This window comes from Labeo rohita, chromosome 6 (genome assembly GCF_022985175.1).
Source record: "Labeo rohita strain BAU-BD-2019 chromosome 6, IGBB_LRoh.1.0, whole genome shotgun sequence".
NCBI lineage: Eukaryota > Metazoa > Chordata > Actinopteri > Cypriniformes > Cyprinidae > Labeo > Labeo rohita.
The window spans coordinates 21602694-21618510 of NC_066874.1; the positions used below are offsets into that span (position 1 = coordinate 21602694).

The following is a 15817-nucleotide window of genomic DNA, read 5'->3' on the forward strand; positions in this document are numbered from 1 at the left end:
TTCTTGTTTTGTTTTGTCTTGGGTTTTTATTGTTTTGTCTTGTGTGTTGTTTGTTTTATCTTGTTTTTATCTCGTTTTGTCTTGTTTTTGTTGTGTTTTGTCTTTTTTATCTTGTATTGTTTTTTTGTTGTTGTTGTGTTAAGTTTTGACTTTTGTCTTGTGTTTGTTCTTGTTTTTATTTTATTTTGGCCTTTTTTTGTTCTGTTTAGTCTTTTTTTTGGTCTTTCTTGTTTTTGTTGTGTTTTGTTTTGTCTTGTCTTGTGTGTTTGTTTTCTATCTTGTTTTGTTTTTATTAGTCTGTTTGTTAGTCTTGCTTTTGTCTTTTTCTTGTTTTTGTTGTGTTTTGTTTTGTTTTGTGCTGTCTTGTGTGTTTGTTGTATGTTTTATCTTGTTTTGGTTTGTTTTTTGCTGTGTTTTGTTTAGTCTTATTTCTTTTGTTTTGTCTTGTTTTTAGTTTCGTTCTGTCCAAAATGTCGGCAGGTCAAGTAATAATCTAAACTATTTGGTCAAACTGGGCCACCAGAAAAAAATCTTTAATGTTTTGCCCTATTTTTTAATTTATTAATTATTGTCCATGACATTGAATTTATGTCTTTGATAACTGACCTAATTTTATAGCCAATTATGCTTGTAGCTTTCTTCACTCAATCCAATTTCTTCCCAAAGACGATAAAGCCCAGTCCAAGTCTGTGACAAAGTAAACTCTCAATTTAGTTAGTGTGTGACACTGAGCACAGAGTGTGTGCTCTCTTCCCACTTATAATGCTGATGATAAAATATGGCCCGTCTTTCTAGGCAAGAATAGATGCATGCAGAGTGTCACACATCAGTTGCGACACATCAACAAGCTTGTGTTGGCAGTTATTATTCATGGACAGTGCTGCGGCTGATGTTGAAGGCTTTGAGGAAGGAATAAAAGATAGGTAATAGATGTGCTCTGTCAAATGCTTTGCGAGGGAGATACGCAGAGACAGTTACTGTTATCTTAAAATGGGTGTATGTGTGTGAGAGCGAGGACAAGAGATTATTAAAACAGGTGTGTGTCTCCACATGCTGATGGTGTGTGATTATTCATTACTTGCAGACTTGCTGCTGGCTCTCTGCTGAGAGCAAGTCCCAGAGTCACCTTGACTGAGCCTCATATAGAAATATCACACTTATTACAACTGCTGCCGTGGCCTAACCTGGCTGACCCATGAGAGACATGAGGATTTTGTACTTGATATTTAATTTAAAGCAAACTTTATGCTTGCATGCCATGCACACGTATGCTTATAATATATTTTCCCCTAAAAACTGTGTATTTTTATATATAACTTTAAACTTTTTGTTTTAGCAGTTCACATAATCTAAACTACTTGACCAAAGTGGGGCACCTGGAAAAAATCATTGTTGTGCCCTATTCATGTTTTATGACCAACCAGTGAGAGACATGATGATACTGTACTTAATATATGATTTAAAGCAACTATGTGGTTGCATGCAATGCACATGTGTGCTTTTATATTTGCATATGCTTCCATAAAGGCTCTTCTATCTCTGTCTACTAGGTGAGGATGCCTGCAGCTTCTATGCTTTATTTCCAAATTTGCATCACTGATCCCTTTTTATTGGCTGTTGAACCAAAGTAAGAGAGAGAAAAAAAGTCTATATTGGATGAGACGTTTTGCTGGTTCACAGACCGTTTATCTCTGAAATTTTAATTATAGTAAATATTACCGTCCAGAGACTTAGAAGGAGCTATTGTACATGACAGAAAGACAATGATAAATGGGGGTGTAAAATCCATGTAACTAGATTTTTTTGTGTGTGTTGCTCACAGTGCTTATGCAATGCATACATTGATCGTTTCTAGATACAGTCCCACTGCTGCGGCTCAAAAATCTGAATTTATAGTCTTACGGAATTAAAATTCACACTGTGTGCTCTGGTCCCAGATGAACTGTGAACTGTGTTGTTGGTCAGCAGATATGTAGCAAAAACCCCTTATTCAAATACTTTGAAATTAGCTGCTTCTTCATATACATTATCCTGTGTGGTTTAAGGAATCACTTCCTATAATTTCCCCATCTTCCACTGCTGTGCATCAGTTGCATAATAGCTGAGCTGACTAATTATCCTCATTAGCATGAATCTCTTATCTTATTTAACTTAATTTAATTTCTGTAGTCATTTTTCTTAACAAAAACATGTCCATTTTGAGGAACTTACAATGTGATGTGATAGTCATGGAAATATTACTAAGAATAGGTTGAAAATTATATATATAAAATTTTTTTTAGCAAAATTTAAGAAAAGAATATTTATTTTAAAAAATCGTCTTGTGTGTTTGTTTTGTCTTTTTTATTGTGTTTCGTATTGTGTGTTTGTTGTTTTGTCTTGTTTTTTGTTGTTTTGTTTAGTCTTATTTTTAATCTTGTTTTGCCTTGTTTTTGTTGTATTTTCTCATGGGTTTTTTGTTTTGTGTTTGTTGTTTGTATTTTTTAATCTTATTTTTTTGTTGTTTTGTTTAGTCTTATTTTTTTTTAATCTTGTTTTGTCTTTTTTGTTGTGTTTGGTTTTTTTTGTGCTTTGTCTTGTTTTTATCTTTTTTTGTGTTTTGTTTAGTCTTTTTTATTTTATTTTGTTTCTTGTCTTGTGTGTTTGTTTTGTCTTGTTTTTATCTTGTTTCATCTCATTTTTGTTGTGTTGTGTTTTGGTTTGTTTTTTTGTTTTGTCTTGTGTATTTCTTGTTTGTTCTGTCTTGTTTTTATCTTGTTTTGTCTTGTGTGTTTGTTTTGTCTTGTGTTTATCTTGTTTTATCTTGTTTTTGTTTTGTCTTGTTTTTGTTGTGTTTTGTTTTGTTTTGGATTTTGGGTTTTTTGTGTGTTTTGTCTTGTTTTTGTCTTTTGTTTTGTCTTGTGTGTTTGTTGTTTGTTTTGGTTTGTTTTGTCTTGTTTGTTTCGTCTTGTTTTTATCGTTTTTGTTGTTTTGTTTTTGTTTTTTGTTTTGTCTTATGTGTTTGTTGTTTGTTTTGTTGTTTTTATTTTGTTTCATCAGCTTTGTTTTGCCTTGTATGTTTATTGTTTGTTTTGTCTTGTTTTGTTGTGGTTTGTGTATTGTCTTGTTTTGTTTTGTCCAAAATGTTGGCAGGTCTGAACTACCTAGTCAAACTGGGCCACCAGAAAAAAATCCTTATTGTTGTGTTTTTTTTTTTTTGTTTTTTTTTTAAACAATGTATTAATTATTGTCTGTGACATTGAATTTCTGTCTTTGATAATTGGCAGCTAATTTCAAAGTGTTTGAGTAAGGGGTTTCTGCTAAATATCTGCTGACCAAGAACATAGTTAATCAAGGACCAGAGTACACAGTTTGAATTTTAATTCAGCTGGTAGTTGTAGATATATTAAAAAACGTTATATCCATATCAAGATATTGAAAATTATGGGTTATTTATTGTTGTTTATTATAAGCTTGCTGCAGTTATGTCATCTGCCACTTCAAATGCAAAAGCAGGATGGATTCTGATTGGCTATCAATGTTTTTATCATCCAGCTGGAAAAATGATTCTAAATGTGATTCCAATTATATCATTCTTGCCTTTACCTTTATAGGTGTCGTGTGGATTCTGCTATTCGTTTACATATAAAACATTTTTTTTAAAACAATATCTGTATCGTTATTGTTATAGTTGTCAATGAACAGGCCTTAAATCAGGACTGTCAATACGTGCAGTGCATTTGAAATTAAGGGTTGATCTTAGTCAAAGAGGGCGGAGCTTACATAAGGGTTAGTTGTCCTGAGAGGCAAACCTCAGTAAAGTCACAGAATGTAGTACAACAATGTCTTTTATGTCAAAACATCAAGGAAAATTCTATTTCTCTTTAACACATTCAGGATGATGAATGATCATATTTTAGATCTCTCTGTCAATCCTCAGCTGGTCTGTATCTCAGCTGACATGTATGTCCTGAATCTGTCTGTCTTCCTTCTCCTCCATCTCCCTCTTTAACAACTCAAACTCTCTACCTGGATACACGGTCTTCCTGACAGTGTGTTTGTTTGTGTATGTGTGTGTGAGCGAATAAGGGGGTGTGAGAAAGACTGCATGCTCCATTACTGCACAAAGCCCGTAGGGAACGGGGATGAAGAAAAGAAAATGATGATAATATTGAAGGTAGGAAGAAATCAAGAAACAACTACGCAAGCAGAAAACTAGAAGGATAATGAAAAAAAAGTGAAGAAATGGGAAAGTGTGTGAGAAAAGCCCAATACAGACAGAGGCAAATCAAACACAGGATCAAGTTCATATTGAGGACAGCTCATCCATAAACTGGACACTCTTTAAATCCTCATGTTTTTCTCTTAAGCCACTATCTCGAAGTCTAAGACAGCCTTCTTCATGCAGAGTGGTATCACTTGCATCAGTATCAGGAATAATAAGATTAATTTTGCAGGAGCTGGAGAGTAAAATAACAGTGATTATAGCCAGGCTTTCATCACTCTGTCTTTCATCCCAACGCTCTCTCTAGCCCCTCCGGATTGATGGAAGCCGACATCGCATTTCCTTCGCGATTGTGGCGATGTCCTCGGCGAAATGCCAGCGTTCTCTTGATTAATCTGCCTGCTCTGTTCCAATCAGTGTCACAGCAGGAGAGAAATGCCATGTGTTTTAAATGGCCAGCTTTTGCACATGGGCCGGTTTTATGAGCTTGGCCTCCCGTGGACTTGCACAAACACTGTTTCCTGTTGGTGGGACAGCTTGGGTGTGAAAAACAAAAATGATGACGGAAGATTGCAAGGTATATGGCAGTAGCCTGGGTACTTTTATTACAAATGTGTCACCATCTTTTGCTCTTCAAACCAGATTTGACATTTAGAATTCATGCATTAAGTTGAAACATGTCCAGGTAGTAAAAGCTTTTTATTTATTGGAGTGTGAGGTCGAAGTAACTACTATTTTATTTAAAAGAAGGTCATGCAAAATACTACAATGAATAGTTGTGTGTGTGTCTGTGTGTGTGTGAAATTTTATAAGAGGACAGTTTTTCACTTCAAAATAAATATATTTTAAAATCTAAATTGACTGTTGTGTCTACAAACACAACTTCGCTTCCATCACTGAAAAAATAAAAAATAAAAAAGGTAATATATCTCACAATTCAAGAAAAAAGTCAAAATTGTTTTATCACAATTCTCACTTTATTTCTAGCAATTGTGTGTTTATATCACGCAGTTTTGACTTTTTCTTACAATTGCGAGTTTATATCTTGCAATTTTGACTATATAACTTGAAATTGTGTTTTTATCTCACAATTTTGAGAAGAAAGTCAGATTTGAGAGTTTATATCACACGATTCTGAGAAAAAAGTCAGAAGTTCTCAGTCACAGTTCTGAGAAAAAAATTCGGAAATGCGAGATATAAAAAATAAAAAAAGGTAATTGCAACTTATCTCACAATTCATTTCTTGCAATTACGAGTTTATTTCTCACAATTCAGATTTTTTTCCCCAGAATCGTGAGTGATAGAGTCAAAATTGCGATATATAAACTAGCAAATCTGACTTTTTTTCTCAGAATTGCGAGAAAAAAAAGTCAGTTGCGAGATATAAATTCGCAATTGCGAGCTTGTGTTGCAATTCTGGCTTTATTTCTTGCGATTGTGTTTATATCATGCAATTCAGGCTTTTTATATTAAACCAGTATGAGACAAAAAGTTAGAATTGCAAGAAAAATTGGGAATTGCGAGATAAAATAAAAAAGGAAATTGTGACTTATCTCACAATTCTGACTTTTTTCGTGCAATTGTGAATTTATTTCATGCAATTCTGAGAAAAAAGGCAGAATTGCGAGTTTGTATCACGCAATTCTGAGAAAAAATGTCAGAAGCGATATTAAGGTCACAATAACCTTTTTTATTTTTTATTCAGTGGTGGAAAAACAGGCTTCCATAACAAACACTCCATGTGTGACCATGAATAATGCTTTTCTGCTGTGGCATTGGTAACTTTTGCTTCTGTGTGTCATCACTACTCTGGACAGAACAACATAAAAAACAATTGCTTAAAAACTGAGTGCACCTTTAAAAAAAAATCACCAGTTAAAAACCAATAATTTTACATCAGGATCTTTTTTCATCTCCAAAGAACCAATTATTATTGACTAAAATCTTGCCAGCTAAGTAAAGTCAACTAATGTAGGAGAATCTAATGGCCTAAGGTGACCTTTGAAGCCGTTTGAGTGCTATATCTCTGGTGAAAGTCCATCAGTGTTTAGTCTGTCTTCACAAAATTGGTTCCCAGGCCGGTCATGAGCCTTCTTCACTGCTGACTCATCAACTAGCACAGCTGCACCAGCGGTACATGGTAACTCAACACACCATTCTGCCCAAACACATTCACAAACAAAAGAGGGGGGAAAAAACATATATTGGTTCCTGCACTCAATTGACAGTCCTGGGTCTTTGTAATTTCAGAAAGCTGTCTTCACCCCAGAGCAAACATGCATTTCAGTTCTGATGAGGCAGCAGGTCCGGTGTAACTACAGAGCTTACCCATGCTCCCTGCCTCTGCTGCTGGAGAGGATGTTTCACGCAAAACCTATCAACAGAAGACAACCTTTATCCAAACTCCATGCTACAGCATACACAGAAGCACTTCTAGAAAAGTACACAGTACGAGTCAACTTAAAATATTTTGTTACCCCACTGCCTAAATTTTAAGTTCAGTCAACTCACAAAAGTTTAGTCAACTTGAAATTTTTTAAGTTGTACAAAGTGACAGCTTAGATATTTGAGTTGATTCAACTCACTTAGTACAACTTAACATTTCAGGTTGACTAAACTTATGTAAGTTAACTGAACTTAACATGCAGCAGGTTAACAAATTATTTTAAGTTGGTTTGTTGGTACAGTGTAACAATTTTATTTTCCAGGAACCTTTTCATAACATTCCAGTTAAGTTATGGAACTTTTAACAGCTTTTTTTCCTTATAGTTCTGTGAACGATCAACATTTTTAGTATTTGAGGAACATTATTGTTGATTATACCTAATGTTAGAATGTATGTACAATTTTATGTTTAAAGAACATTGTCCTAACGTTCCAGAATTCTGACTTTACATTTCAGAATTTAGTTTTGTGTTTCCACAGCAGAATAAAAATAAAAAGACTTTTTATCTCACAATTCTGACGTTTTTCCTCAAAATTCTGAATTGTTTGAAAAAAATAAACGTCTGAATTGTGAGAAATGTGAGTTGTTTTTTTATCCCACAGTGCAAAAAGCTTTTATAGAAAACAAAAAACTTCAACACCTATAATACACTAGGCTACAAAAAATACAAAAATACAATCTGTAGTTTTCACAAAAGCCCTGAAGCTGTCGAAAGTTCACCAGATGACATGAAATGTGACATCCAGTGGACTTTTGACAGCTTTAGGACTTTTGCAGACAAATACTGGTGCAGGTAAAACAGAAAATATGTATTTTTCATTTATTTATACTATACTGACATTGCAACAATACAAAGCTGGTTTAAAATGTAACTTTTAAATTCAATTAAAGGGGGCACTGGATGCAATATTCACTTTTACGTGGTGTTTGCATATAATTGTGTCTTAGCAGTGTGTAGACACATCCACCCTACATAGATAAAAATCCATTTACTTCTTTTTTTAATCCCCAAAAAACCGAAACGGTCTCAAATATCAAGTCGTTTTAATTTCTGAGCATTATGATGTCATACTGCTCAGGCCCCGCCGATGACCGATAATGGACTTTCCTATATTTGCATATTCCCGCCCTCTTCCAGTTATACACCATCTGCCATTTTCTTCATGCTCGAGCAGCTGTAGAAACATCTCATAAGCAGTGCAGGCATTTTGTAGTTGGATGTAAAAGTGAACATAAGAGTCTTCATTTTTTCCCGACATCAGAGCCAGTGGATTAGTTTTTAATGGTAACACGTTATCAAATACACAAAAAACAGAAGGAAAGGGTGGAGTGAGCAGTAGCTCATTATCATTTAAAGAGACATGCGCCAAAACAGATCACTGTGAATGGAGCTGTTTTTGGCAAGGTAAAAAGGGTGTTGTTTTATACAGCCGTTGACATTTCAGACATTTCGAGACGACCCTAAATAATCATACCAACTTGCGGAAAATGGGCATCCGATGTCCCCTTTAAGTTCAAAACTTGGATGTCTTATGAACATTTTTTATACAAACATTAGCAGAATGTTTCCATTTTGTGTTCTAAGAACATTTTCCTAACATTCTCAGAGATTGCTTTAAAACATCAGACTGCAACTGTGATAATATAGATGAACAAAATATAGGTTCACGAAAGGATAAGAATAGTCCTTCTTTTAACTGCATAACCGTCCAGAGTTGGTCTTCAATCAGTTTATTGTGTTGTTCTGGCTACAGTTACAGCATATTAGCTTTCAGGTACAGTCGGCATCCCTCACCTTTACAATTTCCGTCCAGACAGAGATGATGCCATACAGCCAGACTCTGTCAGTGCTTGCTGACCAGAGTCACGTAAGATGAACTAATCATCCCAGACACAATCTGATGCTGCTAAGCCTGACTGGGTTCATAACTACAGTGGGCTGTGGGGATCTCTGTTAGTTGCTCAGAGGCACAGATACACATCAGAGTACAGAAAAATGGCAGTTTTTAAGACATTTGTATTATAATTCCTTTTTTCTCACTTAAAAAGAAACAAGCTGCTCATAGTGAGAAAAAAAGTATATGGTATAAAGTTGTATTGTTGTAAAACAACAAATGCCCCATTGTGTAAATGTACGATTTGATATGTTGATACATAGGCCTGCGCATATTTTTTTCTTGTCCTTGTCATCCGATTTCTCATATCAAAACAGTCCCAAAGCAAAGCCCAGTGAGAATGCTGTGATGTTTGTAACCAGTAGCAACTGAATTTGAGTGTGTGCCATACTTCAAGCTGTGAGAACATTTTTCTTTACACATACACATAAATGTTACAGTGACTCAGTTTAGCTGATTTATTTTTAAGGTCTCTTCACATGAAAGAGAAATGTGGCTCATTGACAGTCCTCAGATTAGTAGGGATCAACTAGTGGGTTGTGTCTTGGACAGCAGGGAAAAACAATGCTAAATGTACATAACATAATAAGAGGTTTCAAGCTTTCTGATGTCAAAACCCCTAAAATATGTTGATACCTGGATACCTGATGATATTCACATTTGGCCAACAACAAAGAATGATCATTTTTATGTGCAATTGATGTAGTTATGACATCTACCAGCAGAGGGTAACATAAGCCAGCACTGGACCCCTTGTAATAATAAAAATTTTTCGTATATACTACCAGTCAAAAATTTGTTAGTTTTTTTTTTTTAAATCTCCTATGATTACCAAGGCTGCATTTATTTGATCAGTAATGTTGTAAGAATTTAGAATAACTGTTTTTCATTTTAATGTTTAAAAATGTAGTTTATTTCTGTTTATTTTCAGCAGCCATTGCTCTAGTTTTCAGCGTAATAAGGATCTATCAGAAATCATTCTAATATGCTGATTTGGTGTTTGAGAAACATTTCAGTTGCTTATGCTTCATATTTTTGTGTGGAAACAGTGATATATGTTTTTTATTTCAGGATTCTTAACCTGCAATACATTGTTTTCAGGATTCTTTGATGAATTAAATGGTTACATATTATTTTTGTGTGCAAAACAGGATTCTTTGATGAATATATCTCATTATATATGAATATAAAGATGTATGAATAACTCTTTTGTATAGGCTATACATGTACAGTTGAGGTCAAAAGTTTACATACACCTTGCAGAATCTGCAAAATGTTAATTATTTTACCAAAATAAGAAGGATCATACAAAATGCATGTTATTTTTTATTTAGTACTGACCTGGATAAGATATTTCACATAAAAGACGTTTACATATATATGCATTTGAATAAATAATTATTAAATAATAAACATTTTTTAAATTGCTTATTAATAAATGTTCACCTTTTGATAATTGCTGATGCCTCTAGTAATTATGTGTCTGATTTTTAATTTACAACCTATTTTGGGTTAATTTTAAGCCATCCATAGAGACATTTTTAAACAATAGTTGAGTTAAATAAAACTACCCAGAAGGGTGGGTTAAACATTTAACCCAACCCCTTCGTCAAAACAACCTAGTTGCCGTGTTTGTCCATATTTCACCCAGCACTGGGTTGTATGTAACCTATAGCATTTTAGTATTTTTAGTGTAGTAATGATTCCCACAAACAAAAAATAAGGATTAATGTCCCCAATAAGTGAAAAACAACAACAACAAAACATTCTGAGACTGGAATGTGACTCACTAGATGATTCAGCATTTTCATGCCCTCTTACACCTTTGAGGAAGACCACATTGTGTCCCACAGGAGACAGTTATTTGCTAGTAAAATTAGCCAGCCAATGAATCACACCAACAGTTATTCTCAGCAGAGAGATGTTATGCTAGTCTGCTTGTGAGCATGTTTCACTCTACACAAGCTCTTGCACACAGCAATATCTACCCAGTGAAATCGATATTTTTAAATTCCCTAATATTTCTGAGTTTTGTGCTATTTGTCTATAGAACACTAAAGCACTGAAAGGCCTGCTTTCACATGTGGAATATAAATGTTATCCTTTACCTGCTAACAATTCAGCTGGGATATGTTACTACAAAATAGGTGCCGCACCTGCTAAAAGCACTTTAACATGCAGCCGGTGTTTTAGCTGGCGATCTAATTTGACACACTTAGATGCACACAAGCAGAAAAAAAGAACGAGAAGAGTGATAAAAGGTGTTTGTTGTGTGTTCACTGAAGTGCTACACAGTGTAGGCCTATAGTGGTTACAGATGAAAGAGGTGTTAGCATAAATCACATCAAATCCTACAACTGCTCTGCCATCAAGGGGCAAAAGAACTTTTCTGATCATTTGGATCAGAATGAGTGAAAACTAGGAAGAATTCTAATTAACCTTTTAAGACCTTATCGAGCAGCGAAACACATTTCCTTGTCGGATACAGCATATTGGTGCTGACTTGAGATATCAATTTAGACAGGCACCACCTCCTACCCTTTGCTGACAAATTGATTGAGGCTCAAAGGAAATCTTAAGACCTCCAAGTCTCTCACCTTGATGCTGAGTGGACTCTTTAACTTCTTACAGATACAAATTATTTTGATAATAAAAAGAGGAGATGGAAAACTTCGCAGGTAGAGAGCCTAATTTAATGTGGCATAACCTTTTTGGAGAACATTTTGATATCTAGGATACACACATATAAAAAAGATTAATATTATTAATGTCACATTATACTGTTAAGTTCAAAACAACAATCTTTTATGTTTCTTGAAGGTTTAGGAGGGCTGCATGTGAAAACAGTAGATAGTAGAAACAGTCTAATTGTAAGTAATGCTCATCTCAGCTAAATACTTAATTCAGTGGCTAATGTACACTAATAAGATCACCAATTATTAGCCTTTCATAGGAGAGGAAAGCCATTTTGATGACTCAGATAATGATTATTTAGAGACTATAATCGAATGAGACTTTTGCCCAGAATGTTGTTGACTTCTCTAGAGAGGGAAGAGAGAGAAGGTCTTGAATTCATAATGATCTCCAATGACCAAATTATATATTACAGAAGTACAGAACCTATATAATATAATATAATATAATATAATAAAATATAATATAATATAGACTGCTTTAGGTTTTACATTCCCTGAAACGTTCTTTTAAGAAAATGTGTCAGACCATGTAGTGAGCACTGATTTTTTTTTTTAATAATAAATATTTATATTATTAAATATTTAATAATACAAATAATATTTTAAAAAACAACACTGTAAAAAATAAAAAACACAATTTGTTGAGTCATCTTAAAATAATTTGTTACCCTGTTACCTTAAAATTTTAAGTTCAGTCAACTAAAATAAGTTTAATCAACTTGAAATGTTAAGTTGTACTAAGTAACAACTTAGATATTTGTGTTTGCTAAACTTACCAGATGTAACCCAGCTGCCTTAAAATTTTAAGTTGATTCAACTCAAATATGTGAGTTGTCACTTATAATTTAACATTTCAAGTTGAATAAACTTTTTTGAGTTGACTGAACTTAAAATTTTAAGGCAGCCAGGTTACAAATTATTTTAAGTTGACTCAACAAATTGTTTTTTACAGTGTACTTTGAGATGTGTTTTTATTGTACATTTTTGGTTATCCAGGGATACATCCTGCCATTCCTACAAAACTTTAAAGAGATAGTTTACTCAGAAGTGTCAATTTTCTCTTCACTCATGTTGTTCCAAACCTGTATGAGTTTCTGTCTTCTGTTGAACACAAAGGAAAATATTTTGAAGAATGTTGGTGACTAAAACAGTTGCTGGTAGCCATTAGTTTTCATAATATGAGACAAAATACTATAAAAGTCAATGGCTACAAGCAATTGTTTGGAAACCTACATTCTTCAAAATATCATCAATTGTCAAGCAGACGAAAGAAACTGATGCAGGTTTGGAACAACATGAGAGTAAGTAAACTATGACAGAATTTCCATTTTAGGTTGAACTTTCTCTTTAAGTCTTCATTTAATTTTATTTTAGTAAGTAATTCAGTGCATTTCTATAAGATAGAGACAATATTACTGTATCTTCATCTAAGGGAATTTCTTTTGGGGAAGTAATGTAATAAATCTTGACCTGAGTTGTACATTATGTGTAATATGTTCCAATAAACCGCCAGTGGATTATGGTCACAGATATGGATTTTTTTTCCCGTGAAAAAGGCACATTTGCAAAACAAGCTGTGTGAATCCTATTTCTGTATAATCTGACATTATCTAAGATCGATTTGTTATGAACTAATCTCTTTTGCTTACTATGCAGAGATTCTGCTGGACGGGCACAGTCACATTCATAGTGATGAATGGTGGCTATTTGACCCACTTTAACATATCCCTAGATGCACGACTGAAATTCTAAACACCCCGGCTGTGTCTTAAAATCGAATGACCTGCCTTGCAAGATGGTAAAAACACTGTCTAGGTGGGCAGCTCATGGGATTTTGAGACTTGCAGCCTCTGTGCAAACCCAATCTTAACTTCTCTGCATTAGTGAGTGTTCCCTGAAATATATTTGTACTTGCACATTTACTGTGTTTATTTGTGATAACAAAGAATGCCTACTTTGCAATTCTCACAGGCGCTATCCAGACTTGTTTATTTGCATTCGTTTATATGGCATCAGGAAAATATGGCTTAAACTATCATCCCAAATTTTGAGTCTGTTCCTTCAAACGCCATGCAGCATCCATGTATTTAGTGATTTCAGAGTTCTGCCGAGGAAAATTTAATCTTCTGTCATGGCGATCTGAGACAATCTAAAAATGTTACACAAAAGACATGATTAGGATGATTATGAAAGACATCCTACTTTTTTTTACTGCACTGGTGATGGTCAAGTATATGCATATAATCTGGGATTCTATAATATATAAATTGGGAACAAATCCTCTAAGGGGTGCAAAAGTAAAATGCAAAAATAACAAAACAACAACAAAAGTTTGTTTTTGGTTAGACTGAGAAGCAAAAGCTAATTTTCAGATTCATCAAAATATGAATTTTAAATGTTTTTACATGCATTTTTTAATAAATAAATAGGTAACACTTTACAGTAAGGTCTTATAAATTAATCTGAGTTAATGAATTAACTAACATTATGTAACAATAAGCAAAAAGTTTTTTTTTTTTTGCTCAGGCCCATTAAATAATATTAACAGATACAACTTTGATTTTATTTTTTTTAACTAAACCTAATAGAAACCAAAAATGTTTTTATTCAACAGAAAATATAAATGTTTTAGAAATATTATTCTTTGTTAGATAATGTTAACTAAGGTAGTAAACTAAAGTTAATAAATCAACCCTTATTGTAAACTGGTAATAAATAAATTAATAAATACACACATATTTGTGACCCTGGACCACAAAACCACTTGTATATAGCATGGGTATCTTTGTAGCAATAGCCAACAATACACTGTATGGGTAAAAATGATACATTTTTCTTTTGTGCCAAAAATGATTAGGACATTAAGTAAAGATCATATTCCATAAAGATATTTTGTAAATTCCATACTGTAAATATATCAAAACTTAATTTTTGATTAGTAATATGCATTGCTAAGAACTTTATTTGGACAACTTTAAATGCGATTTTCTCAATATTTAGATTTTTTTGCAACCTTAGTTTTGTATCTCAAATATTGTACTATCCTAACAATCGATACGTCAGTGGAAGGCTTATTTATTCAGCTTTCAGATGAGGTATAAATCTCAATTTCAAAAAATTCCAAAAAATTGGTTTTGTGGTTCAGGGTCACATTTAAATCTAAATGGCATCTAAAATGTTCGCATAAAATCTAAATATTTTAAAATATTTTAAACATTTTAGTGACTCCCATATTGTAAGCCTTGTCCTTCATTCATTAATTTATTCATGAATAAAAAATTTTAAAAATAAGTACTTACTAAAGGACTAGATATCCATCCTATCTCTTGTGCTTCCGTCTGAGGGTGAGAGTACTTTTTTGTGGGCTCCAGGTGGGCCCTGTGTATGGCCTGGACGAAAGCAGCTGTACAAAAACACTTTGTCATTACACTTTACATAGTATGTATTACATCTACATAACAATTAAACACACACCCAAACAGTAAATACAGTTAATGATAATAATAATTACTTTACCACCACCACTAACATCAAAACAGCTATTTAAAAATTAAAAACATTCAACCTATGGATTTAACATATTTTGTAGATGTAAGTATGGTATTTTGCCAGAAACTAAGGTAGGATTGTGGTAGATCAGACGTAGTGGAAATACTTACGGTCCTCCTCTTCTTTTCTGTAGGTGATATTGGACATGGGCTTGTCAGTCAGAATGTGCACTGAAAAAAAACAAACAAAGACAAACAAAGAGGCTTTTTTTTTTACATATTTATCCAAACACAAAGACAAACATACTGTATGCTAGTAAAGCTCTGCACTCACGTTTCTTGTATGGGTTGATGTTAAACTCAGTGTAAAGCTTCTGGTGCCTCAGCTCCTTCATTATTGTCTCGACACGAATAGCATTCTGGTGAACTATGTCCACAGGGTCTTTTTCTTTAGTGTTTGCCATATTTTCTAAAGTGTTATCAAAGTTTTTCAGTTGCTAATGTTTCCTAGTATGACCACCGAATCATTTCCAGCAATGGCCAACACTTCCGTTTTCTCTTTGAATCTTGTTGCTTGGCAACCGTAAACAAAGCGCCAAAACGGTTTTATCCATAAGAGGGCGTACAAAGCCCAGAAATTCGTCTGATATTTTCTCTCCTTACGCGTGCCAATGGTGGCTTCTGTAAGGCAGCGATTATATTACTCCAGCAGGAACCATGATATGCTTGTGTTTGATTTATGAATGAATAAATTAATAATTTAAACTTATTTGTTATGGAAAGTGTTGTACTGTGACACGGAAGCATCTGTTGTGGTTTAAAACGCAAGGATATTTAAAATGACTCATATTTTCGTAGAAAATAAATAAATAAAGCAACCAACCAACAAACATTTCTTTGTCATGGAAAGTGTTTGTGTTAAAGAGCAATATTTGTTGTGGTTTAAGAACCAGGAATGTCCAAAATTACATATATTTTGTCAAAAACAAACAAACACGTACAGTAAGTGTTGTGTAAATAAAATATTTTCTGTTGTTTAATGAACCACCAACACTACTCATATTTTTAGTAAGCAAACAAGTATGTTA

General features: G+C 33.6%; 1 protein-coding gene across 1 annotated transcript; it reads right to left on the reverse strand.

Annotated features, from left to right (window-relative positions):
* Positions 1-12521: 12521 nt before the first annotated feature.
* On the reverse strand, positions 12522-15278 carry cfap144 (cilia and flagella associated protein 144). Its single transcript, XM_051111542.1, has 4 exons — positions 15064-15278; positions 14901-14960; positions 14541-14644; positions 12522-13390 (listed from the first exon to the last, which is right to left on the reverse strand). The coding sequence occupies exons 1-4, from the start codon at positions 15191-15193 to the stop codon at positions 13277-13279; spliced, it is 408 nt and encodes a 135-aa protein (XP_050967499.1). The 5' UTR covers positions 15194-15278; the 3' UTR covers positions 12522-13276.
* Between the last annotated feature and the right edge of the window lie 539 nt (positions 15279-15817).

What these genes read in the sequence shown, in the direction of transcription:
- cfap144 (XM_051111542.1), bottom strand. Translation starts at nt 15,193, where the DNA reads ATGGCAAACACTAAAGAAAAAGACCCTGTGGACATAGTTCACCAGAAT. An exon ending in CAGAAAAGAAGAGGAGGACC is followed by an intron (nt 14,645 to 14,900) that starts GTAAGTATTTCC and finishes GTTTTTGTACAG; the next exon opens with CTGCTTTCGTCCAGGCCATA. An exon ending in GATGGATATCTAGTCCTTTA is followed by an intron (nt 13,391 to 14,540) that starts GTAAGTACTTAT and finishes TAACATTTTTAG; the next exon opens with ATTGTCTCAGATCGCCATGA.